Source organism: Saccoglossus kowalevskii, chromosome 19 (assembly GCF_978046115.1).
Source record: "Saccoglossus kowalevskii chromosome 19, keSacKowa6.1, whole genome shotgun sequence".
NCBI lineage: Eukaryota > Metazoa > Hemichordata > Enteropneusta > Harrimaniidae > Saccoglossus > Saccoglossus kowalevskii.
In genome coordinates, this window is record NC_140659.1 from 7,657,345 (window position 1) to 7,679,033 (window position 21,689).

The 21,689-nt window shown below is 36.3% G+C and overlaps 1 protein-coding gene across 2 annotated transcripts in view; it reads right to left on the reverse strand.

Annotated features, from left to right (window-relative positions):
* Positions 1-10,966: 10,966 nt before the first annotated feature.
* The window catches only part of LOC144361661 (uncharacterized), a 113,510-nt gene continuing 102,787 nt past the window's right edge, over positions 10,967-21,689 (reverse strand). For both annotated transcript variants that reach the window (XM_085493675.1, XM_085493676.1), the window contains 6 exons: positions 16,103-16,264; positions 15,111-15,384; positions 14,705-14,816; positions 13,419-13,490; positions 11,946-12,049; positions 10,967-11,126 (listed from right to left, as the gene is read on the reverse strand). In XM_085493675.1, the coding sequence (XP_085349801.1) occupies positions 11,003-11,126; positions 11,946-12,049; positions 13,419-13,490; positions 14,705-14,816; positions 15,111-15,384; positions 16,103-16,264 (848 nt within the window). In that variant the 3' untranslated portion in view covers positions 10,967-11,002. The remainder of the gene's footprint in view (positions 11,127-11,945; positions 12,050-13,418; positions 13,491-14,704; positions 14,817-15,110; positions 15,385-16,102; positions 16,265-21,689) is intronic.

Sequence of the window (21,689 nt, forward strand, 5' to 3'; positions counted from 1 at the left end):
ATTATGGTCTCGAGGTTTTGAAAAATACGTTATTGCCACACCTAAGTTGTGTCATGAGAACCAGGAAACGACGGTTCATGAAAACACTTTAATCGCTATCATAAATCATATGTTTTAAATTAAACAAGACACTTCGCGATGAGCGTCTTTTGCGGTCAGTAATATTTCCAAAATTTGTTGTTTACTATTGGTGATCCACCCCGCTAGAATTGCCCTTAAAATCACGTTTGTTGGCGATCCGCCCCCCCCTAGGATTACCCTTAAAATCACTTCTGTGCGTCTGTGTGGGTGATTTCCAGTGTTTTCACGTATTAATTCTTCTGTGATTATTTTGGCATGGCCAATTTTGCTCAAACATGGCAGGTAGGGCACACCTTTACCCTAGTTATTAGGAAAAATCTGAAAAAAAAAATATTCTGGCCAAACATTCCCATGGCAACAGCCAAAAAAACTGATTTTTTTTAATACCTTCGCGCCAAATGTATCTCACCCTACATTTCTACGATTAAGTAGCTTATTCTACTCAGTCTGAGTGTGGGCATAAATTCACTGGGTTTTTTATGTCTATTTTCATTACCGAGAAACTTGACCTCAAAGTTGGGGTAACTTTTTACCAGCAACGGTTTTTAACTGCTCTGTGTTTTTTTTTTCATCTTTGCATTGGCTAATTTTGTTCATACTTGACAGGCAGGTCGTACCGTCACTAATTGAAACAAAAAATCTAGGCTTTCCGCTGCCATGGCAACAGCCAAAAACTGATTTTTGAATACTTTCGTCCAAAATTTATTAACTCCAACCAGTCTTGTAATAGTGTTCATATGATCTTGTTTATGTTTTTTTTATTTTGGCTACGTTGCGCACTGGTAGGAGATCACCGGCGCCAACATTGTTACACTGTATCAACGTAATCCCAACGCAACTTTGAACTATGAATGAACTGTAAATGCTGCCTTCAATCCAGAAAATACTATCGCAAAGCGGTTAGAAATAATAAATTTACAGCAAAATACGTCCTAGTAATAAAATAAAGTGACTTCTAAATACTGAGTGTTTTTTTGCTAACTTCGTATACGGGGCTCGGTTTTAGTTATAAACCGACGTAATAGCTTCACGTTCAAGTCCTACCATGACAACAGCCGAAAACATGTTGCTTTTTTTGAGCGGAGCGAATCGCCAAGCAGCCTATCGGCTTGTTTTATAAACTGGCTTGGCAATTCCCACCATGTCACAGCATTTCGGCTACTTTTCCAACAAATCCAAAATCACTCATAATTTTGTTTACTTTACATTTGTACTATGATTACATTTTAAGTTTTGATAATTTTAATGCATACATGCACACTCACAAAAATACCCCCAGAATGAGATAATTTAATACATAGCCTTGACAAATAAGCATTATTTTTCCTTGACTTAATATTGCATTTTTAACAAATTTTATTATGTAGTTATTGTTGCCCAATGAGAGACGGATTGACATGGTTCTGGTTTCAGTTACGTTCCCGTTGTGGGCGCTTGTACTTAATCGTTTTTTGACACCCGAGAACGTAACGCAAACGAAATTAGAACATCACGTTATGGCATTTCCGTTGAAGAATTCGTTTTTCATTCAAGAATGTATGAAACATATCCAAGTAAGTCAAATTGGAATAAGTATAGATTTTATCATTTGTGTGTTAACACCCACAAATGATTTGGAATGTATTTTAGCTTTGTGACAGGCGACTGCGTTGTATTTAGAAGTTGCATCTACATTATTTTTCAGAATGGTAATTTCACGTTTTGTATGAATGTTATCTTTCAATAGCAAGAACAGATCAACATGATTTGGTTGATAAGTGGCAGCTTACTTTAGCAACAAAAGACGGAATATGATCCGGTTCTATTTCAGGTAGTCGTCCCATGACGTTATTGATGTTTTTGTTCCTGCCTTCCAATATTTCGTCGAGTGGTTTGCTCACAACATAACTCATATATCATATATTTGGCTTCATCAATCTCCGAGTCGCTACATATACATGTACATTACTTCACATGAATATCAGTGACAATAGTATCCATTTTGTCAACAAGAAAACGTAATATTTCATTGATAACAATGTTTGTATCTTGTTGTATATGAATTGAAGATGCTCCACCAGTCCAACTATTCACGTCTTCGTCTTTGTCTTCGCCATTTCTACTCGGTGGAGTTGGGAACCGTTTAAGAGTTACAAGTCTTGCATAAATCCAGATTGCCTATACACAAAAAAAACACGCACGCAAAGCACCACGGTCATTACAGCACATTCCACTTATTATGAGCACAAAATTGTCTCAAGTAGAAATCGAAGGAGATAAGAAACATCTTTAGCAGAGCCGTACGAGAGTGTCACACGCAACGTAATATTACCGTAATTGGTATAGTACAGGTGTGATGGTTCAAATACCAAAATGGCAACAGTAACAGGAAGACTTCCCTGACGGCGATGATAACATACGAATATCAGGGGTAAATCTTCTCTCGGGTTCTCCACACTTGCCAGGGGGGAAACTCGTCTCGTCTCTCTATCTCGTCCCCTTGAGGTACGGGATCGGGAAAGTCACTTATACTTTACAGTCAAATAAGACACACACAACGAAATACGTTTCAGCTCTCGTCTTAGTCGATCTTTTGGAGCACTCTATAAGACACAGCGCCCTGGGGAAAAGTCCCCAAGACTCTCACAAGGCTGACCCAAGGCTAGCCCAAGACTGGACTGCCTCAAGGCTCGCCCTTGGACTGGACTCTCGACTGCACTCTCTCTCTACTTTGTCTATCGTGCTGTGCTCCTCAAGACCAACTCAAACTCTCTTTATTCATTTTCAAAACTCTAACCAATTACAAAACAGTAAAAAGACTCTAGGGCGTAACCTTCAATCATAAAGCCAATCACACTAAGTACTGAATACGTCATATCTTTTGATTAATCGTTCACTACATTAATAACTACGGATATAAACTGTCAACATGAGTAGTCTAAAAAGCGGTGGTTATCTGGTAATTAGTTCCAAATCACTGAGCCAAGTTCCGTCCAAAATTTCAAATAGGCCTACACGATGACAGACATAACACAGCAATTCGCTAATAATCAGTTAATTAAGTCGGTTAACAGATACGCAAAAACAAATTCATGACACATCCCTTCACCCAAACTGAGATATGCCTCTCGGCATTGCACGTTCACAAATCAAAGATACCGTCAGCCACTCATCGTCATAGGGTTAAATACAATACTAATAATACAAGGTATAAATCAAAAAGAGTAAAACACACTAATTAAGTACAATTATTATAAAGTCTAAATACAATGGTTATAAAGTCTCAAATACCAACGGTTATAAATCAAAAAACAAGGGAAAGGCTACCAATCGACTCACTTTTCTCAAAAGGGTCCGCTGAGGGTAACCCTTGGCTGCACTGTCTCCGTTACTAAGGTTACAAACTCTATATCAAAAGGTCAAAAAAACTAAGGCGTGGCGGTGTAACCAAGCGATCAGCCAATCGCGGCCGTCGACAGCACGATCACGTGATTACCAGGGATGCGTCTCTCGGTTAAAGCATTGCAAAGCGGTAACTAATAAACAATGAATAAAAAGCTATTAATCAAACTCCTGTCATATACGCTTATAAACTTCAACTGAACTCAAAAGTCGTTAATCTAAACAAAAGTCATACGGCGTGGAAACAGAATGGAAAGACAAATCTATCATAACACATTACTCCTCTGGCAAAAAGACGGGGAAAAGCAAAACGATAGAAACTACTGAGTTACATATAAACCTGTCAATCATGAACAAAAGCTTGCGTTATCAAACAATACATATATAAGCGCACCAAACTCTCATCTCAAAAAGACATTAAAAAACGTTACAAAGATGCTCTAAACTCAAAAAGCGTCAGAAGTATTCCGGAAACAACACATAAACAAAAACAACTCTTAAAACGTCGATATCTCTGTACATCGACAAATCTCAAAACTCTGAAAAAAAACTCATTGGGGCATTACTTTCCCCATCATATCCGTACTCATAAACTCATTAAAACTCCATAAAAATTCACAAAACTCGAAACACTGTGTTGCAAATACTTGTCCACTGAGGCGCGCTTAAATCGTTATAAAGGACCTCGAACGTCACTAAATATCAGCGCTTACATACATACAATTCAACATCACTGAAAGAAACGGTAAAAACGATAGGAAAAGCAAGCAATACATTACATTACTGAGCAATAGGGTTAGGGTTGTGGAAAAGAGTTCAACGTCCTTGAGTTACACAGTGTCCTTTACAGTGTCTAGCGAGCGATTCTCTAAGCAATACACGAACACGGAGCCAACAGATGAGGTTTCAACTGGTACTAGTATTATTATACTCTGCAAACATCAAGTACAATAACGCGGTAAAACTCCACTACTCCAATAACTAGATACTTAAACTCCAATACAATTCAACGAGATCTCCGATCTGAACTCAGTGCTGAACAACTCCCCTATATATACCCCCACTGTCTATAAATAGACCATTACATCAGCATACATAATGAGTCTGGAACTTACTACAAATTTCTAGAATGTTCCATTACCTTCAATTGCCTTCTACAGTGTTCTATTACCTATTCAACCAGTTTCTAAAAGAAATCTAGAATATTCCACCCAGACACAGTACGGTTCTAGAACATTCTCAGTGACACGGAAGTGGTAAACAAGTCGTATAAGACAGAGAGACGATGCTCATATGATGACACCCTCAATATATATTATATTGACCTAAGTCATACCTATATTGACCCCGCAGTAAAATTTAGAAAACAAGTAAAAGTGATTGAAAAGTCCCTCATATTAGCAGATCATACCACTATTAAAACGTAAAATGATAAACAAACTGCTTACAATGTTGTGAAAAGTGATTGCAATATTGGCAAATTTTCATGGAATTTTGACTGTTGTTGTTATATTATCCATCGTTACAAAGTTCGAAAAAAATAAAAATGTCGTAAATGGCCGTTTATTATCCTACTGACACCTGAAGAATGTAGAGGTCATAAGTTAACTTACGAAAGACAAAAGTGCGAACGAAGGCAATTTTGATACATTTCGAGAAATTTAATGGCCGCTAATTCGGACAAAATTGAAATGATCCATATAGCAGAGTGATCAGGTGATCGACCTATCATAAAATTTAAGATCAATCAGGCTTGGCAATTACTTGCACGGGAGACTACCTGAGAAAATCAACTGGTGAAACACATTTTTGTTGCAGACATGGAAAAGATATGAACATTTTTTGTGTATTTTGTATTATTGTAATTCACACATTCACACATAGTGAAAAGTCGTGCAGATTATTTAGAGTTTTTTTTAAAGTTTATAGAATGTTTTAAAATTTGCACGTATTGTAGTGAAATTTGGGCTGCTGCCCTGCAAAATTGACAACTGGTAGACAGTTTTCAAGACGGCACTTTCTTCATAGTAAACAGAAGTACCCATAAACCAATTTTGACAGGAAACAGAAGCATGGTTTAGGAGCTATTTTTTTAAATCACTTTTGAACAAAAAAGCACATTTTTTGTGCATATTACAAACTACAGTGTCCATAAAAAATACTAAAACATTTTTAAAATTCATACAATAAGCTTTCCGAAAATATATAGTTTTGTAGACAAGAAAGGTCATCTTGGTTTTCTAGTTAACTAATTAAAATACCTGTCAGGTAAACTGCATCTCTAACTGACTTAAACCTGGCAAGAGCCATTGACATTTGTCGTGCATCTGAGCAGTCAAAACGTTATAGGCAAGACTTGTCCTTGAACGAGGATAACGCTTTATACATAGTCTGTAGATCAAAGAAAATTTATACACAGAGTATGAACCCAATATAGATTTGTTTGTGAGAATTATTGACAAACATGACACTATGTACGATGAGTAGTATGTAAATCTGTTGGTTGACAAAAATAAAATGCAGTTTAAATTGGACACAGGTGCCCAAGTAAACGTCATCTCAGATAGAGTATACAGTCGCATGAATAATAAACCAAAGTTGAAGAAAACAGATATACGCTTGACATCATATGGTGACACACGATTAGAGCACTGGGTGACACAATAGTAACTTGCAAACACAACAATACAGAGAAAAGACTTGAATTTGTTGTAGCAGATGTAGTGTCAAAACCTATCCTAGGATATAATGCCTGTAACACGTGAACATTTCCAATTGCCTGCAGCCAATGAAGTGACTAGTAAATTATCCGTTGCTACAGTTTTCAGGAAACTAGATGCCAAAGATGGTTATTGGTATGTGAAACTAGATGCAGAGTCATCCAAATTAACAAAATTTAACATCCCATTCGGGCAATACAAGTTCAACAAGTTACCCTTTGCATTAAACTCAAATGAAGTATTCCAGAAGAAAATGCAACAAGCATTTGAGGGTATAGATGGAGTTGATGTCATTTTCGATGACATATTGATCAATGCCAATAATAATGAGGAGCATGATATGCGCCTTGGGCAAGCACTAGACAGAGCTAGAGAGAAAGGCACCAAACTCAAGAAACAGAACTGTTAAATAAAGATACCAGAAATTATTTACATTGGTGATGTGCAAGACGATAATAAACATGCCGGATGACGGATGACGGACAGAGGCAAATCTTTTCGTTGAACTCAACTCAAACAAGGGAATCGCAACAAGAAACGACACAAACACAAAATTAAATATTGTATTCGTATAAATATATATAGTGTTTTCACGAGGTATCACTGGATTGTACAATATATGTACAGTTACATACACTAAAGTATTATATCTATATGTATTTTAGTGTGATATATTTCCTTGTAAAATTTGTTTTTTCTTTACTACTTCTTTACTTCCATTCTCCTATCTTGAATCGAAGTCGATTCAAAATCTTTTGAGCGTTTGGCATGTCACCCGATTCACGTCCACACACAGTACGTGTGAGGGCGTGAATCTAGTCATACGTCAATTGCGCAACTGATTTGAATGACAATGACAAAGGAATTGCGTAACGAATTAAAAGTCCGGTTTGGTAAGAAAAAGAGAAGACGGACGACAGAGGGTGGACTGCAAGGAGAGGAATGGAAGAAGAGACTGGAAGAAAACACGGGAAACGAAGAGCCCCCAAGCCCCCTTTTTTAGTTATTTTGAATAGGGAATAGTAATGGTGATTTATTGATTTTATTTACTAAATGTTGAAACGTCATAATTCGATGTACTTACTGTCTTGCGTAATTGAAGTGTGTGTATATATCGAAAAATACCTCTTGTAAGCGAGTTTAATTCCCGAAATTATCCCCACATAGTATTCCCCAATCAGATTCCCAAAATTAACCCATTTGATAGCGAAAGTCCAAAGTACCGACGACAGACAGGTCACAATCCCATGAATATATTATATATTAGACTACAGCTGGGTTCCACAACAACGAAATCCAATCCAATTCAATTCAATTCAACTAATTAATAACTGTGGCTACAAAAGCACCACAAAACAGCAATAATCACTACTACAAATAGTATTATATTTAAACAGTGGCTTCAGACTGAAACACCACAACGTCTTAACTCAACAGAAATACTATACAATTATTTGTAATGCTTGCCCCTCAAAAACAGTTGCTCAATTACAATATACTTTCATACAAATACAAATCATAGGGATTCAATATAATTCCAAATATGTACGCAAACACTTTAGTTCAATTCGTGAACACAGTCAGTTCCATAAGAAATACCGTTGGCTACGGTAACGCGGAAATACACAAACGCTGAAACGGAGACGTGGAAACACGTAACTGAGACGGTGACGTTCATGCACCTTGCAATTCTCTGGCCATAGGGTTGAGGTAATCAGTCGGCGATGTTCATGCACCTTACAGTTCTTCAGCTCTTCAGTTGCAGTGGTCACTCAACGAACACACCCTTGAAGTAATTGCGGAGAACGGCATAGCAGACCGTCATCATTGATAACATACGACCAAACGTAACAACTTTGAAACCCATACAGTGAACCGGGACCAAATTGCCCACATGCCACCAGAACCTCAACACACCTGCTGACTACACACGGTATTATAATAAATGTCCATGGAAGCAAGTCTTACGACCCTTGTATAGACAACGCATGTACGTCTCCCTAGCTCAATGGCAAAAGCGTTCGTCTTCACAAAATCCAAAACGAAACAACACTAAACAAAACACAACAATACGTAACAAGTACATATACGGAAAAGAAATTGACTTAGAAAGTGATCATAAGCCACTAGAAGATGTATTTTAGAAACCAATTGGCAGTGCTCCATCAAGAATTCAGAAATTTATGCTGAGATTACATAAATACCAATACAACGTGCACTATAAACCAGACAAATGTATATACATACCAGATACACTATCCAGGGCATACGATAACAAATGTGATGCAGATGATGACTTGGAAATAGAAGCCCAAGTTCACACAGTGACACAAAGCTTATCTTTGACTCCAGACACTTAAAGAAACAGATAGGAATGGTTGGCCTAACAGTAAGCAGGTAATTCTATACAACATTGGAGAATATTGGAGTTGCAGAGACGAGATAAGTGAGACTGATGGACTAATATATTTAAAGGTGAGAAACTAGTAATCCCTTGAAGTGAAACACTCAAGAAACTACATGAGAGTCATATGGGAGCCGAGAAGACTCTCAAACGAATCAGAGATGTAATATTTTGGCCAGGAATGTCTTCTGCAATAACTGACATGATGTCAAAGTGTAGTACATGTCTAAAGTATCGACCAAAGAACCAAAAGGACCCCTTGATACACTGTGATACAAGAGAGACCATGGCAGAAGGTAAGAACTGATTTGTTTACATTTAATGCTGAAACCACTGACTACTACTCAAAATGGGTAGAAGTACAGTTATTAAATAACAGTACTGTGTCAGCAGAGATCATAACGCAGCTGAAATCAAGCTTTGCTAAATACGGTACTCCAGAGGAAGTAGTGTATGACAATGGACCGCAGTATACAAGCTACTAATTTCGGAAATTTTCAAATGATTGGGGATGCAAACACACAACGTCCAGTCCACGATACCCATAATCCAATGGCATGGCAGAAAAAGCAGTTGGAAAAGTAAAAGCATTACTAAAGAAAGCAATGGATACTGGAAATGATCCATACTACACTACAGGAATACATAACAACGGCAATTCCTGGTATGAAGTATTCTCCAACTCAGCTGAGAACCAAGATACCAACATCACACCACCTCCTACAACCAAAGGCTTAAATATAGACAAGCATCGCAAAAAAATTTCTACGATAAGAGTGCAAAACCACTACGAAACATAAATACAGGGGACACAGTCAGAATGGAAGTCGGAAGGAATTGGGAACCTGCATTAGTGGTTGAGAGAGATAGTACACCACGTTCATATGTTGTGTCTTCGCCAAATGGACAGGCATATCGTCGAAATCGTCGTGAACTTATGAAAACAGTGGAACCACCACAGTGAAATTAATGTGCCATACCAAGACGACACCTTCTCAGAAACACCAGACTTATCGCCAACCAAGCAGTTGTCCACAGCGGCACCACCATCAAGGAAGTATATAGAACATCATATGAAAGACTTGTAAAGAAGCCAGCAAAATTCAGTAATGAATAGAATATTTTGATAGCCTAATAAACATTAAGTCACTGTGGCAGAGCAAAATAATCTCTGGGCTTGATAGATAGATAGTATAGAGGCAATAGTCTACATGTTCCCCATTTAGTGTATATTAGTTGAGTTAAATTTATAGATGTGTTGTTACTAGTTCAGTTAATTACTACATTAGGCAAGTATAATACAACACAGTAAATAATACTATTTTTAAATATCGCATACAATCGAAGTTGTTATGCAATTATGATATTATTATTGATATGCTATCGAATTTATACATAAATTCAACGATTGACTCAAAGTCCAGATGTATGAACATATCATTTAACTAAAAATGGGGGAGATGTCATAGTACTGCATGTTGAGTATGTATATTTCCTTCTATGAATATTCATGATAAACATATACCCGGATCGCTGTATTTCGCACATTGTACTTGCTTCTTGTCGTGTTGTTATTAATAAAGCAGTAACGTAAAGAAGACGGGCCCAATTTATTTGGATGAACAAAAAAGTATACAATAGAATGCAGAGTTTCATGACCACGAACCCAGTTTATTTTGTCTACGACTGGAGCTTCTGTACGCTCTACTACATCAACCCGATCAGTGCAGAAGCGGAGTAATGACTGATGGGATAGACGACTTTTCTGAAAGTCGAAGATACGCGCATGTCGTTTTGGGGGTGTAACGTAAATTTGCACGCGTGATATTGTACTTCTGAGTGTACCAATCAACGCCACAAAAATAAAAGTCCCTTCTATCGACTATCAGCAAACTGATTTGTTTTCAGCCTGACAGGAGCATTGTTGTATCCTAGTCTTGCTACTTCCGGGAAAGTCGTCTATAGAACATGGGACAAAGCAACATTGTAATATCTTTCTTCAAATCATGTGTCTTCTAGGTTGTGTCTTTGTTACGTTTGAGCTCAGTTGTCATTTAGAAATGAGAAAGTTGCATATATTTGATCACGTGCATAATATTCACATCCAAAAGTCGCCACATTGATTGTGAGTCATATGATATATGGGTGCTCACATCTCTTGAATATGGTTTCTACACAGACCTTCTTGATGTAGTAATTGACAATTTACACTAAATCCTTACATGCTGTCTTATCAACATGCCATTTTTTGTTATGCGTATACACTTTTAGGAATAGCAAATCAAGACTCACATAAATACAACAACAAAAACTCTTGTGATCTGAACACATTGCAGCAGTACTAATGACTCACAGGAAAGACACAACTGACGACCAATCATAGCACTATAAACAAATCATCATTCTTTTATATCAGTTATTGATTTGAAATCTCATGCATTGATTTACAAAGGTTTTTGATAGCAGGGATTAGGATGTCCTTTTCGTAATATGTAAAATTGATACGAATACAATTTTTGTAACTGCCAGATGCTGAACAACTGAAATAAAAGAATGGACAATTATTACTAATAATATTCTACATATATATCCTTTTAAGAAAATGGTACTTAAAACTCACTTATTAAATATCCACATTAAGTGCCGACAGCTGAACGTATATAATCAAAAAACAATTGAGCATAACATGATTGTTCACAACTTTTGTTTTATTAAAGATTATAATTGATAAGTGTATTTCACACAGCATGTGCCAACCGACTCAATAATGCCAGACACATTAAACACAAATCATCTTGTTTTGTATAAATACACATTTGGTCTGTTTAATATTAGCTTCAATTCAATAAGTATATTCAAAAACTATATTGATTATATACAATATAAGCACTGATAGATTGAAAGTGACATGAGTGCATATCTGGAAAACTTGTACACAGTGTCTATTGACTTTCACACAGTGTCTATTTACTTTCACACAACATCTATTTACTTGTACACAGTGTCTATTTACTTGTACACAGTGTCTATTTACTTGTACACAGTGTCTATTTACTTGTACACAGCATCTATTTACTTGTACACAGTGTCTATTTACTTGTACACAGTGTATATTTACTTTTACACAGTGTCTATTTACTTTCACACAGTGTCTATTTACTTTCACACAGCATCTATTTACTTGTACACAGTGTATATTTACTTTTACACAGTGTTTATTTACTTGTACACAGTGTCTATTACTTTTACACAGTGTCTATTTACTAGATAATCTTTCATTTACGCCAAGCACGTCATGAACTGTAGTAACAGTACATGTTAGCTACGATTAATTGAAATATAAAATGACTTAAACTTACTTGTTGCCAACGTGGAATGAGACTTTATACTTTTTAGATGCATATGCCTTGAGTTCTGATGCATCAATATCACTTGGCAATTCTAACCACACAAAGTAACCACCCTATAAAACAGTTATCATACAAAGTATTTGAACCATATCATAAACACACAGTTACTATTGGTCACAGCAGCTTATAAGGAGCCTAAACTCGTTTCACGCTTCCTTATTTATTTAAACTTGAAGAACTGCTTGACCAACTGTCATATACGACAATTATTCAAAGAAGTAACAATTAAACCACAGTTAATACCATTATATAAGAAAGGGAAAGATTGCTTGAAATACCTGAAAACAACTAACAGTCGATTACATTTCATCAAAACCACTAACACAACCGTAGAGAATAATCAAAACACTGTATTGCCTTTGTACTAGATGTAAACTAAATCAGTGAACATTTATCTGAGAAACGGTCATGAAGCGATATGGCTGATTGATGTTCATTTTTATTCAATTCATGATACACACATTATTGACAATAACATAGTGCTTGTTATGTGTCCATTCAATTGATTGTGTTCTTTATACAAAAAAGATGTAAATCTATTGTAGCACACGTTTTTTATTACAAATTGCACCATACATGTATTTATATACCATTAATCTTATTAGTTAATAGACCATTTTCCGTTCACTGCGAGAATCACGCGTTATGCGTGAAATCGAACGTAAAAACAGGACAAACAAAGGCCATAGCGTCTAGTGGCGTCAAACATCGCGTGGGATTCGACAAACACGGAAATAATTTGGGAGCATTTTCATGCTTAATAATGTGCTGTACTCATTTGATAGACAATTTCGATTAACTAAGGGTATTCGAAAGCAATATTCCTCTGTCGAAGATCGTCCGGTCGATGTGAGCTGCGAAATAAAGAAATTCGAGTTCAAAATCAAATCGTTCGATTTGTGCAGCAGACGTTCGACGCACGTCGTTCATGCATCTTGCGATATCTCGCAGTTGAACGGAAAATCACCTATTCACTATGTAGATACTATATTTTGAAGAGTAGAATGTACTGTTATGAAAAATATCTATATCATAAGTGGACAGGTTTCCATGTTTAAATTACCATACTGTATCCTCTGAGTGATATTCTAGTTATTATATGAAAGGAGCGACATTCTATGTTAAGCTAATGCGGATTATAAACACACATTTTCACCAATATCTCCGAAAATATAATATGTGTTAGACGCATCAACATCGAACTGGATCATGCCTGTACATTGACTGACGATAGAAATAAGGGTAGAAAAGATCTGAGAAAAAATACTTCAGTTATTCTGGACATTATTAACAATGATGACAGTGCGAAGTAAAAATAACACAGGCATGTCAGAGAAATAAGTCAGACACACAGAACTCAAAATCATAAGTCCTTGTCTTCTGACTACAGCCAATGCAGCTACTATATTTAGCAAGCTTTACCTTGGGTCTGAAGAAATTAACACTGTCTGGCATATCTTTTGCTAGAATCTCCACAACAGCATCTAGATGCCTCTGAAAAGATATGGTGATAGAATGGATATGCTGTGATTTGCGTTATGGAATATGGCTGTAAAATGTATTGTGTGAGTTAAAAGCCAAAAGACCCATGGGAGATCCGGTAATATAGCGACAACACAACACCATATAACAATGTTAGAGCACCATATAGCAACAAAACAGCACAATATAACAACAACACAACACAACACAATATAGCAAGATCAAAACACAATATAGCCACATTTGAACATCATATAGCAACAACACATCATCATATAGTAATATTAGAATACAATATAGCAAGATTAGAGCAGCATATAGCAACGACACAACGCAGAATAAAAACGACACAACATAATATAGCAAGATTAAAACACAATACAGCAATTTTAGAACACCATATAACATTGTTTTAACACTATATAGCAACATTAGAACACAATATAGCAGCAATACAACACAATATAGCAACAATACAACACAATATAGCAGCAATACAACACAATATAGCAACAACACAACACAATATAGCAACAATACAACACAATATAGCAACAATACAACACAATATAGCAACAACACAACACAATATAGCAGCAATGGAACACAATATAGCAACAACACAACACAATATAGCAACATTAGAACACAATATAGCAACAATACAACACAATATAGCAACAACACAACACAATATAGCAGCAATGGAACACAATATAGCAACAACACAACACAATATAGCAACAACACAACACAATATAGCAACAATACAACACAATATAGCAACAACACAACACAATATAGCAGCAATGGAACACGATATAGCAACAACACAACACAATATAGCAACATTAGAACACAATATAGCAGCAATGGAACACGATATAGCAACAACACGACACAATATAGCAACAATACAACACAATATAGCAACAACACAACACAATATAGCAACAACACAACACAATATAGCAACAACACAACACAATATAGCAGCAATGGAACACAATATATAGAACACATTATAGCAATGTTAGAACACCATATAGCAGGATTATAATACCATATAGCAATAATAAAGAACCATATATCAAGATTAGAACACAATATAGCAACATTAGAACAACATCGTGTAGCAATGTTAGAACACCATATGACAACATCAACACACTATATATTATCGTAAACAATATTAAGAGCACAATAACAATACAAGTCAACTTTACTTTGTATTTTTCCTGCAGGTACAATATATGCTGTGACATCATACCAGTTTCCAGTACACTTGCGATTATGCCCGAGGTATAATTATTGAACCCACATAGTTCACTCAAGCCTCTATAAAAACAATTTGCCATACAAATGTCATAAGTGGCACTGGAAATAACTATAACACATATAGATTGGCTAATTTATGCAAATTAAGAAATTACTCATCACTCATCAACTCATCAACTCATCAATTAACTGATCAGGGAAATTTTCAATTAAGCAAATAATCAGGAAAAGTTTGTCACTATAAGCAATTGATAGGGGAAATCCCATCACTAAGCAACAGATCAGAGAAATCTTAAATTACATCACTCAACTGAATGGCCGAATTGCAACTGTTTATCAAACCAATATACTCACGAAAGTCTGAAAATATTGAGCAATCTTTGTGGAGCTTCAAGCCATCCAATTCGTAGTCCTGGTCCCAAAATCTTGGAAAAGGAACAGTTAGATACTACATTGCCTTTATAGTCCACGTCTTGTTTCTTATCGTAAGCAAACAATCTCATTGGTGCTGGTAGTAGATTCTCACCAGGTTTGTTATTAGGTATATATGACAACAAATTATATACGTCATCACAGACAACAAAGATATCATGTCTTCTGGCAATTTCAACCAGTTTCTTGCACTTCTCTAATAAAACACATCATTGTCAATCATTTAAATCGAATTTGTATTCATATTTTTTAATATTTTACAGTTTTAAACTTTTTACACTCAAATTTCATCTTAAACGTGAAAGCTTTGTAACAATCAGAGATTTTATTTCAATAAATGCCAGGTGATACACTTACTATAGATTTGGAATGGCTGCCAGTCTGACATTTTGAGCTTTATTTTCAAAATAAATCTACAATTGCATGTAATATTCCCATGATTAATACCGTACTACAATTTCAGAAACTCTAAGTTGTTGCGGACTCAAATTGTACTTTGATCAAGTATTGAACATCACGTAAAAAGAAAATCGAAACAGTCAACATTGTGAAAGTTCATAATTTATGTATGAGAGTAAGAAGAATATGTGATTTTCCATTCACTACAAGATCACGTGCATTGTGTGAAATACACACATCAAACGCCTGTCCCAAAAAATCAGATTTTATTTTACTTTGAGCTTGATTTCCCTTTTTCTTATAGTTAATTTCAGAAAGCATATTGCAATGAGACTATCATCAAGGTGGTATAGCACAATATTGATCGTGAAAACACTCAAAAATTTGTTTCACATAAGTCGAACCCCAAGCGATGTTTTGACTCTACAATCCTATGGATTTTAATTGCCCTGTTTTTTATGTTCGATTTCACACATAGCGGAAAAGGGTCTATTGATATATGTGCGTATAATCACCTGCAGGTAGACATGTCCCCTTTGGATTATTAAACGTAGGTATTGTATAAAGCATTGTCCAATATGGCTGTTTTTCTGTCACAACGTGTTGAGATTGTAGACGATATCCAGTGAGTAGTTTATCTAATACTTCCAAGTCCATTCCCTCAGAAGTAGTTGGCACTGTAATGCGATGAGATGCAATGACATTAAGAATAATATAGTTTATGGTAGGTTATTATATGAACCAATTATACTAAGCGCTATTTATTACTTGAAAACTTTCTCAACATCAACATTTCATTCAGTCAATTGTAGAATTGGTCTCCAATATGCGTCCTCAACACCAGTCCTTTTCACTACAATACATAGAAAACAAGTTATTTTCAATGACATAGTCCCTGCTGGTATTTGGCTGTATTTAGGGTGCAGAATGGAGAAGAATGTGAAATTTTATAGAAACAAATATAAATTTGCTTGCATATAAAACCCAATTCGTCTTGCTGTTGTACCGAGTTTGGCAAATAATCACAGTAGCTCCTTCTGTATTTTGATGTGATTTTTTGACAAAAATAGCTGCCAGTCAGCTCAATGACAAATGACAGATCATTGTTGGAATGTCGCGTCTTTGTACCAACATTGAACAAAGTCATTGAAGTCATGCCTGAGAAACAGTTGTCGGAAAATAAAAAGTTATTCAAATAAGTTACTTATTTCTTAGATTGTGTCAAATTTTGAGTTTAGTGATAATTTTCACTTGGGGTTGATACCTTCATTTGTTAAGAAATATTCTATTCTATTTTTGTGGTTCATGCATTGAAAGCCCATGTTGAAGACTGCTTGGTTTTTAATCCAGTAATCCTTGAATCATTATTGCATTAATGTTAGAACTGTCCAGCTCAATGACTCAGCAGCCTAAGATTTGAGATATGGCATATTATCTCTGCCAGTAACCTATAGTAAAATCGTTATAATACTGCTAAAATGGAAATTATCCAATAAAATACAAAAATCATTTTTGATAACCCCCCATCTTTTTTAAAGTCACTATCCTTGTATTGCCCTGGAGTACAATGTTTTGCAAAAATAGAACTTGTTGTTACAATGTTAACAGCGTATTATTACTTGCTACATGGAGTGACTCTACAAGTTTCCATAATTCAAAATTATACAATTATTTATTTAATTTATTTACTCATTTGTTTATTTATCAATTGCATTTTTGATTCATTTGTATATTTTTATCTGTATGTATGTTTTATTTCGAAATAAATTCATTCATTCATTCGTACATTAGTTCATTCGTTCGTTCGTCCATTCATTCATTCATTTCAGATTTGTATTCCTCGAGTATAATATCGAGTATAAATATAACATTGACTAATTACAGTCAAAATCTCAAATTCTGATTACAGTATCAATCATGTATCAATGTTCACTTATAAATAATTACCAGTGTATGTCACAGTGCAAGTCGAAGACATCCATTGACTTAGTAAGCAAATGGTAATCGTATTCTCTCTTAATTCTGTGTTTTAGGCGAGTAGTGAAACATTTTGCTGCACAGACATCCAAATCATCGTTAATTTTCTTGTATCGTGTAATGTGAATTGCAGTTTTCACCGAGACACAAATGTAATACAGAATTCGATGTGTTTGTGTTATTGCTTGACCCAGAACGTAGTAGGAGATTGGTACACTGTCTACATTGAGTAATGTACAAATAATAGATTTGAAAATGACAAAGAGTCGACTTAGTCGGCTACATTCAAGAAAAATTTGGAGCAACCATCCTTTTCAGAAACGACAAGTGCTGGTTTCTTGGATATGGACATTTTGCAAGAAGCTACCAGTAGGATAGGCGCCACGTAGTAACCGCCACTGTAAGTCGCCATCTTTTTTTGTTATTGGTGTCAAGTAACAGTGGCGAAAAAAGGCTGATGTTCTTTTTCCAAAGAGAGAATATCTGTTCATACGTTGTAAAAATATGTAGTGTGCTTTGAAAAATAAAGTTTAAAAAATAAGAAATTTATAGATGACTCCTTTTTGTAACTTATAAAGTGGACAATTTAAAAGTATGTAATTGTCTTCATTCTCGTACAATAATTCGAGTGAATAATTCGAGTTGGTGACTTGTGTAGTGTTTTCAATGCAATTTTCTTGAAATTGGGGTGGGATATCTCTGTGCACCACGTCAAGTGCAACATTAAATACCCTTCTAGAACATATCGGCACTTTCTTATACAAGATGTCACGTCCCAGCCACGCAGTCCCAGCGACAAGATCATCAATTGTCGTAATGCCCGAATCACGAAAGTGTGTGAGGGAGAGTGGCACACAATGCAAAGGGTGTAAAATCCGACTGTTGTACAAGAGCGGTTCCCGACAAACAGAGTAATAGGTGGTCGGTTGCCCTTTTCTAATAGTTGAGACTGGTGAAATAAAAACTAGGATGCTTCAAATTCAAGTAACAATAACGTCGAATATTTTGCAAACGAAAGGAGGCAATTCTTGATGGTAAATGAATTAAACCTTGACCACCCTGTGAAGGCGGTAGATAAATAGACTCTGCAGGGAGTCAATGGCGACCCTACCAAAAGAAATCAACAAAGAGTGTCGGATCCAGCAAAATGTATGGGGGGGGGGCAAGATTTGCTTAAAATTACGAAGCGTAAACCGCAGAGAAACTATGCGTAATCCAGATGATATGAATCGTCATGCGTTTGGGATGGGCCATGGCCCCCTGCCCCCTCTGGACCCGCTAGATCTGGAGTACTGGGAGGACATAAACAAACTAGCCTATGAAGCAATTTGGACACTATCAACTGATTAACAACCAATGTCCGTCCTCTGTAAGAAATATAGGGCGCATACCTAATCCACGATTCAAGCTTGGACTGTATTTTGTCACTAACATCAGTCCAATTTTTATCAAGCCACATAGTGTATTCCCAATAAATGTGCCAAGAACTTTAAGACCCACGTTGTTCAAGTTGATATTCAAGGGCATATCAGTACTTATTTCCCATTGTCCCACCCATAATCCCTTGGACTTTGCGTTGTTGATCCGTGAATTGCTGGCTTGTTCATATATGGTCAACCATTCTTGCAATCTATAGAAATCGGTGTTATTTATTAAAAAGAAACTGACGTCATCAGCATACGCAGTGAGATGTTTTTTTCCCTCGTTGAATCACATATTTTTCTTGATCCAAAGATACGATACCAAGCGCTGTGTTGTTATCATTTGCATACGTGATGAAGTCACGTACCAAGTTAATGTTGTCAAATATCTGTCGACCACGTATACAGTAATTCTGATCAATGTGAATTATGTTACTGAGTACTGCCGTGAGCATTGGTCAATATCTTATAATCAGAGCATAATAGACTGACCGGACTCCGATTCTTTAACAAATTATTATTTCCATTTTCAGGTAGCAGAGTGGTGACAGTTCGTCTGCATGAAAGCGGTAGCTCTCCATCCTTGATCGAGGCGAGAAAGACTTCATGTAGGTCAGAACCCAAGGTGGGGCAAACATGTTTGTAAAATTTGCCAGGAAGGCCATCGATACCTGGACATGTACCTGGAGAAATTGATTTTACAGAAGCAGTAAGCTCTTCGGAACTTAGATCCATGTCGCACTTTCTCTTTTAAACAGGGTCCGGTGAAAACAGGTGAGAGTAAAATTCTCTAGTTAGTTGTTGCATCTCATGCGAGGCATCAACGATTGTACCACCATGCCTTTGTAGTTGCAACATGAGTTTTTTTTACTGCCCCTCTGTTTTTCAAAGTTAACATGGAACAAAGTTGGAGCATCATTTTCCTCAAGTAATTTGTGCCTGGAGCGTATCGCTGCCCCCCCTTGTTTCGGATTTTACTAAATTTGCAAGTAGAGCTTTCTTTTCATTAAACTGGTTGACGAGATCAGGATTGTATTGCATTGCATTTGTTGTTCAATATTATTGATGTCATGTTGTAATAATGTTTTAGTTTGTTTAATATTATTACTTAACTTGAAAGTTTACTGTTTAGTGAGATCTTCAGTTTTCCAATATCCTATCACAGCTGGATATTATTGAAATGAGACTTTTTTACGCCATGTGAGCCAGTAATCATTAATTATTTCACAGAAAACTCGATCGTCAAGAAGACTAGAGTTAAAACACAATACAGGGATATGATTTCTTATAGACTTGAATGAAAGACAAAGTGTAACAAGGCAATGGTCAGAGAAATTATAATGTGGACAGATAGATTTTTAATTCTAGACGCAATAGATTTGGATACATAGAATGTGTCTATATAGGATTTGCATTCATTTCTTCTCCAAGTAAACTGTTTGGCTAATGTGTTTCACTGACGCCATGCGTCAACGAGTTTAAGCCGACGTAAAATATTGGAGAGGAAGTTTGCAGATAAAAAGTGTGGTTCAGGGCTTTCAGCTATATCATTCTCAGGGCATAGGGTACAATTGAAGTCGCCCCCAATGACAAGTGGGTCGTTATTTAAGCTGTTCAAAAAAGTTTTTAAAACTTTAAAGAATTCAAGTCGTTCAAACCCGTTTGTTGGAGCATACACATTAATTAAATGCACGGGAACGCTATCAACCACGGCGTGTATGTGTAAGAGACGTCCAGGAACAATATTATTTAATATTTTAACATTGTTATTTGGTTTAAAAAGTTTGGCAACACCAGAACGTGAACTTTCATGTGAAAAATACATAAGTGCTTTCTATACCACTTGCCACCTTACTTCATCAGAAGGCACGGAATGCGTTTCCCGGGTTTTGTTTAATAAATTCAAACACTTGATATCTCTTGAAAGAATCGCGACAACCATGTAAATTCCATGTAATTCCTGAGCGGCTCGCCATGAGTATGGATACCAGAAACAGAACAAGTGCATAGAAAAAAAAACATAGGCACAACTATTTGTTGTCGTGCCACGTCCTGTTCGATATGAGACTCACAGCGACGTAAACAACGCGTGTAAAATACATTGTTTATTTGCACGAAATTCAAACACGCGCTGCGCGACAACCACCGCGCTTTAACTTTATTCATTATTAGTGGTTAGTAGTTTAATTCAACTTAGGTATTTTATTACCAGAAGTAGTGCAAATAACTCGTTTCGCGTCTAATAATTTATCGCTGCGTTTGTTCGTAATTCTGGGCATTCTAGAAATGACGATACTTGACGCGATTCTACAAGTCAAACGCCTTATGCGAATTGTTTCCTTTGGAGGGAAGTCGTTATTCTTCCGGAAATGACTTAGAGAGCGTACAAGTACGCGCAGGTCCAGACAAAAACTATTGACTAGAGCGATCAAATGTTTAGAATTATAAGAGTCATCCACGAATTTTTGTATTTTATCATGCGCCAGAGGAGACTTTGATGTTTCGCTTGAAACTTCGTCATGTAGTGGGCTAGACATGTCCGAAACGTTCGATGCAACTGACTCGAGATCCTCCTTATCATCAAATGGAGGGATGTTGATGCTTTGAGTCAAACGGATCGACGAACGAAGCATCGACGGACGAATAGGTTGCCCCGGGGGGTGTAGTTGTTGACGGAAGGGTACGTACCATCTCCTCATTGTTA